General features: G+C 37.6%; 1 protein-coding gene across 1 annotated transcript in view; it reads right to left on the bottom strand.

Annotated features, from left to right (window-relative positions):
• The window catches only part of LOC112058492 (cGMP-dependent 3',5'-cyclic phosphodiesterase-like), a gene marked incomplete in the record, with an annotated part of 11,805 nt that extends 5,490 nt beyond the window's left edge, over positions 1–6,315 (bottom strand). Inside the window, 10 exon segments of the mRNA XM_052883364.1 lie at positions 2–52; positions 530–684; positions 1,595–1,820; positions 2,838–2,986; positions 3,420–3,554; positions 3,907–4,012; positions 4,231–4,364; positions 5,031–5,123; positions 5,559–5,669; positions 6,088–6,315. Coding sequence (XP_052739324.1) covers positions 2–52; positions 530–684; positions 1,595–1,820; positions 2,838–2,986; positions 3,420–3,554; positions 3,907–4,012; positions 4,231–4,364; positions 5,031–5,123; positions 5,559–5,669; positions 6,088–6,213 — 1,286 coding nt within the window.
• Positions 6,316–6,650: the final 335 nt, after the last annotated feature.

Raw genomic sequence — 6,650 nt, 5'->3', positions numbered from 1 at the left:
TTTCTTGACGTATAGAATAAACTGCACAAGCTTATGTGGCTTTATGTTGAATCTAAAATAAAATAGAACTATTCGATACAATACAGCATCATCATTAACAGAGTATTGAAATACTACATTTCACCAATCATGTAGCGATGTGCGGGCATTGGGAGCAGGGGCGTAGCTAGCGTCGTACCAAAGATACGGGGTCCCCGAACTACAGGGACCCCTTACGTGTCAACACTAAAATTAGTAAAATGTGATGCACAATCTCTCATAATGAAAAGGCCAATAGTCCACCACGCTGGCAAAATGCGGATTGACAGACATCACATACGCTGAGAATTAAGAAAATTCTCTGTTATACAGGTTACCTCACGATGTTTTTCCTTTACCGTTCGAGACATGTGATATTTAATTTTTAAAAATGCACACAACTGAAAAGTTGATGGTGCATGCCCCGGACCAAACGGATTCAGACCCAAAACCTCCGGCAGAGGTCATATCCTATGCTATCACAGCTCATTGCTAATTGAAATGCCGTTACTTTTTATCGAATCCCAAATCGCAGAACATCCTGTAGGTGTAACACGGCAGCTCTCTCAGCGGCAGCGCTCGTATGCTGAAGTGCAAGCTGGTGAGGTGAGGGTGGTTGTGGGGAGCCTTGCACTCCAACACGCGGGCTATCTCCGAATCCGTTACCTTCGGGATTTCAAACAGAAGATAGGTATAATATGCCTATAAGTTGAACTATGCGCATGTAACACATTTTCGGGTGTTAACGAAATACGGTAAAAGGTATCACGACACGTTGACGCGATTAATTCATTCATAATTCATTTTCAATTACTGGATACTACTATACTGTCTGCACTAATTATTATTGATCGTACGTATCAAATCGCATCGTATCAAATGGATTTTAAATCTAACGATAGATAAGATCCGTACGATGCGGAGCAATGGACGCACTTGTATGACTTTCTATACAAAAAATACTAAAATCCGTTTGATGCGATGCGTCTGATACGTACGATGCGGATCTGTGGACGCCTACCATTAACTGTACGGTTAATGAAAACTCAGCTTTCCGTGCGCAACACGACAAAACGCCCGTTCCGTCGCCACAGAATTCCGACTAAATGTCTAAATTGAAACAAGATAATACGCTACAGGACTTATGTTTTTTTTATTATTAACAAGTTAGCCTTTAACTGCAATCTCACCTGATGGTAAGTGATGATGCAATTTAAGATGGAAGCGGCCTAACTTGTTAGGCGTAGGATGAAAATTTACACCCCTGTCGGTTTCTACGCGACATCGTACCCGAACGCAAAATCGCTTGGCAGTAGGTACGTCTTTGCTAGTAGGGTGGTAACTACGGCCAAAGCCTTCCCACCAGTAAGTCCTGGACCAATTAAAAAAACCACAATCGGCCCAGCCGGGGATCGAACCCACGACCTGTGTTTTGTAATTCCACCGCGCATACCACTGTCTAAATTAATTATTATATGGTTAAATTTATTCGTTTCTTAAACTAATCAATTAAACATGCAATATGCATACAAGATTTCTCTAACACTTGTTATAAGAACATTTCATGTTAACCTACCTTCATATGGTACATAACCAACTCATTAGCCAGAGCATTTCTGACGTGTGCCTCTTGTATCTTCTGGTAGATAACCGAATGCATGATGCACACGCCGCAGTATATGCTGAAGGCTAGAGCCATCTCTTCGTCCATCGCATCGAAGTACGGGTCCCCTATCTTGTTTATTAACTGTCCCACGCCTAGGATACCAGTTTGCTCTCGGATCGGAAAAGATAGGATCGCCCTAGAATAAGTAATCTATTCCAGGAAGTTAGTTTAGCTTTGATTATTCTTTATTAAACGTAAGCTTATAGAAAAGTCGTATTATAGTGTTAATGATTACGTAAACGACAAAATTGCTTGGAAATGAAATGTATTATATGACAGGCTACTTATATACCTATTGTTAAATGGTGATCAACTAAAAAAGGATAAACCTGGCTGAGTTTGTTGTGGGCTCTTCTCGGACCAAGGCGCGTTTGGAACCCTCGTAACTTTAATTTTAAGTTTTCGAATGATAATCATCACCATCATCTTAAGTTTATTATTATTAGCTGACGTTTCTAAAGAGCTTGTAAACTAAGCCTATTTGAAATAAATTAATTTTGACTTTGACTTTATCATTATGAGATTTACATCTTATTCGTCGCGGAATTCTGACTTGAAAATGAACAACGAAAACTTCTGAGTGTAGGAACAAGATAACGTGCCACGCAATTTGTAGGACAATGTGGCTGTTGAGTAGTTTATCTATTAATTATTATTTAGCAATCCAGCAACAGTAAAAAAACAGTAACAATTTCTGATGACCTCGTCATTGATACAAGGAGTTGTTCAAAAATTGTTACTAACCAGTTGTTTTTTTTACTGTTGCTCCCCACAAAAGAAGACAGACAATTTTGTTGGTAAATTTAAGTGCGATACAAGTCCATGAGTAATTGATCTGAGCCGGGCAGCGAAGTTCCAGTCGGTCCTGCATCAAAAACCCTTGCTACGCCCTAAATCTAAGTTAAGGTAGATTAAATATGTCTTATCTATTGTAACTCTCATATTGGATAATTTATCGGAAGACTGTATGAGACGTAAAACTTCTAAAGGAAACAGGACACACCCCTTTTACAGTGCCGTCCAAATGGCCAGCGACCGTACTCGATGGAGGAGCATTATAAACCAAAAGATGACTTGCCAAGGTGGTCACGATCCTCAGTCATGAGGGACGGACTAGAGAGAGAGGGTATGAGAAGTAAACCTAATATCTTACTTGCAATCTACACCAGGAACCGAATCGATGGTAGGATCGTAAGCAGGGTGCTCTTTGGCGTTTTTACAGTTGATCAAATTACCGCTCTTGATCACTTGGCCGGCAATGCCCTTGTTCATGGGGAATCGATTCTCTGTCACCGAGTCATCCTTTCAACAAAATAGTCTACATTAAAAATTTTAAAAAATGCCAGTTAGAGAGACTGCTGATAGAAGTGAAAACATATCTAATATCTGTAGCTATGTCGATGTATAGTTTTGTGTATATAATATCATTGTATATACACAGCACACAGCTGTATAGATAAGTAAATATATAAGTAAGTCGGTGACACGAAACGAGATTTCACCCATAGATGATACATTATATATTTCACCCATCCAAAGTGTCTAAAGCACACAGCACACTGCGCGTATGCCTGTCATGAGCATGTCGGTGACGCGAACTCATAAGGTTTTCCCGTAACCCCGTAACAAAAAGTGACCAACGGGGCTAAAAAAGTTTTAACTTCAACCTGTCCCGTCCGAAACGCAATCCCTGAGCGGCCGCACTTTAATCATTATTTTAGTAGTATTAACTAACAGTTTGTGTTCGGCTTGTGTTCTTGACAAGCTCCATGCGATCCATGTCTACCAGCATGACCGAGCAGTACTCCGCCCGCGTCAACAACTTAGCTTGCTCCATCGCTATTTGTAGCAAGGTATCCAGAGATGCTACCTAAAATGTCATGGTACTGGCAATTCATGTTGACTAACTTTAACAAAAGACTGCTTCGCTGACGTTAGCCTACGTTAATTTGAATCCCGACGTCCTGGGTTTGAGTCCTAGATCAGGCTAAGCTACTATACTAAACTATTAGGCCTTTCTTTCTTCCCAGAAATATTCTGTAAAGAGTCGACAATATTAAAATAAATCGACAATGTTTAGGTACCGACATTATTATGGTAAAGATTCACAAGTTTCATAGAATTCATAGACATTGTGGGGGCACCCCATTGACGTCCATTAAATACGTAAAATAAAATTACACCAACTCTCAAGAGGAGTTTCAATGACTATAATTCTTTACCTGGGTGAACAGTCTCCGTGCAACTCTCAGTAACTGTTGACACTTCTGTTTCAACGCACACTCGTAGTCTAGCTGAATGGCTTTCTTGAGCACTGGCCATGCAAACCTAAGACATATAATAACTTGAATATACCATACCAACCGGCCAAATATCTACACCTACTATTTTTCGCGATACTCACAAATAACGTGGCTTTATATTGGTAAAAGAATTTTCAAAATCGATAAAGTAGATCCTGCGATTACCCCCTACAACACCACAAAGTTTACCTCTAATATTATTATACAAGTATAGATAAACTAGTACAATTTGAGGGTACTTACAAGAAACATTCACTTAGAAGATGGACGGCGTTCTCTTCAAGAAGTTTTGGCGCCACTACGCAAACTATTACAGACAATGGTTTATCACCTATAGACAACATCAGTATACGCTTTTTGATATCCTTCGAGACGTACTGAAAATTTTGGAAGAAATAATAAACATGTAACTACATGTTGTTTAGGGATCTAAATCTTTTATTAGCTCTAGAAAACAAAATTTTATATTACGATTATTTTAATTTATCTTCTGGAACGCCATTTTATACATTTTTTTTTAACATATTCAGTTCAATCTTCTTAGGATACCAAAGGTAATTGTCTTGAGTTTTTGACACAAAAAACCAATACATTTGACTTGTATCGTACCCAAATTCACCAACAAAATTTTCCATAATTTTTTGAGTCGAACGAGGTATACTTAAATATACTCAAACATCGAATATATTTAACACCATTAAATATATACACTACACAAAACTACTTATAAATTTAAATTGTAATACACACGCATGTAATTTTAACACAACGAAACATCGATTGTTCAGACACAGTTTGTATAAACACGTTAGATCGTGATCATATACTTTTGACAAAGGGCCGAGGGGTAACGTTCAGCGAAGCAGGTCCTATGGTAATTGGTCTGAGGTCCAAAATGACGGCGTATTGAGCTTAGAGCAGGAGTTCCCAAACTTTTTGATTAACAAAATACATGTTCCAAAGGAGGGTAGTAGAAGAAGCACAGATAATGAAACGTAAGTAGGTATGACAAAGGAGCCGTAGACATGCCATGCTATACTTACAGGAGATACGATATCTTGGAAATCAGCCCCGAAGTTCGCCAATAAATCATACTGTTCCCCGTTTTGCAAAACATCATACAGTTTTTGTGTTAGCTGTAAATATAATAAGATAGGTATTAAGTAGTAACTTCAATTCTAAGCAACCTAAACATTTAATTTGCACGTTAGACTTCGCGCCACGAAACAAGTCCCTTATGCCTAGTTCGGACTACTTTAGTATTTTAGTCGAGTACGAACAATTTTTGGATTTACCACCCAAAAATCGTTCGTACTCGACTAAAATAATAGCGCTAATTCTTATTGGCGCTCATTGTCATTTGGTATTGTGGTCGTTAAAGAAATATTATAACTCTAAGCCCGCCAACTTGCATTGGAGTAGCGTGGTAGGTCTAAGCTCCATATCCCTTTAAGGCAGGAGGCCTTGTCCTATAGTGGGTCGATCGAATAGGCTAATAATTAAACACTAAATAATTTGTACGTTACCAAAAATCATACAAAATTATTAAGTTGAAGAAATAAGAAACTCACACAAATCCTTTGTCTTCGCGACAAAGTTGCGTAACCAATACTTTCAATCCAGGCCTCTTCATCGTGCACGATTATTAAAAACACGGTCTCTGCTTCGCATTCCTCTTTTAACTAAATGGATTTAATTTAAAAAAGTTGTGTTAATAATTTATTAAAAAAAAGCAGCATCTAACAAGCGTGCTGCTTATTGGACATAAGCAGTTTGACGTCATTCCACATCCAATATGGCGACACGACAAAAAATTACCCAGTGAAAGTTAAAAATGTATGACTTAGTATGGATGGTTATCGATATAGAAGATAATACCTACCTAAGCTATGAAATATTTTCTGACAATGTAAAACATACAGAGTAACAGACCAATTTAAATGCCTGCTAGTGTCTTGGAGAACTTTATTCTTCGAAAGTCGCTGGGTTAGCAAATGTGGTAGATTTATAAAATCACAAACTAAAACAAATCCTACTTAATGGTACCTTTTAATTCAGATTTAATATTTGTAACTAGTATTAATTTTATTTGAAACTTACATAAGTATTGATTTTTATTTGCAACTGAGAAGTGCTGTCGTCATTTAAATTCATCACCAATTCCAATATTTTTCCTGGATCACTGTACTGTAGATTCTTCCTTCTGTGTTTCTTGATGGAAGTCATTATGAAATAATAGATATTCGATAAAATTTATGGGCAAAATAAAAAATTCCCGCTAAAGATTAATGTATTATTAAAAATGTAAAATGTTAGTAAGGCAAGATATTATCGTAGGCGTCTCTGAAAATGTATTGAAATAAGTAAGTAATAAGTTGACACTGAAATGTGAAATATCAGCACTCTTTGACATTTTCCATTACGAGCATTTTTAAAATTGGCGCCAACGCGTAGACAGAGAACGTAAAACGACGATTTATTTGGACGATTTGGATATCTATGGTATCTATGATTTGGATCTTTTAATAATATTTTGGACATTTGGGATGAGGATTCTCCAAACAGAGAAAATCATGCTCCGTCAACACTCCCAGGCATTTTATATGTAGAACCATTGTAGAACTTATAACATCGTTGGTGTCTCAAAATTCTTATGGTGATTG

This window comes from Bicyclus anynana, chromosome 9 (genome assembly GCF_947172395.1).
Source record: "Bicyclus anynana chromosome 9, ilBicAnyn1.1, whole genome shotgun sequence".
NCBI lineage: Eukaryota > Metazoa > Arthropoda > Insecta > Lepidoptera > Nymphalidae > Bicyclus > Bicyclus anynana.
The sequence above is the reverse complement of the archived record's forward strand: the minus strand, read 5'-3'. Positions and strand labels throughout refer to the sequence as shown.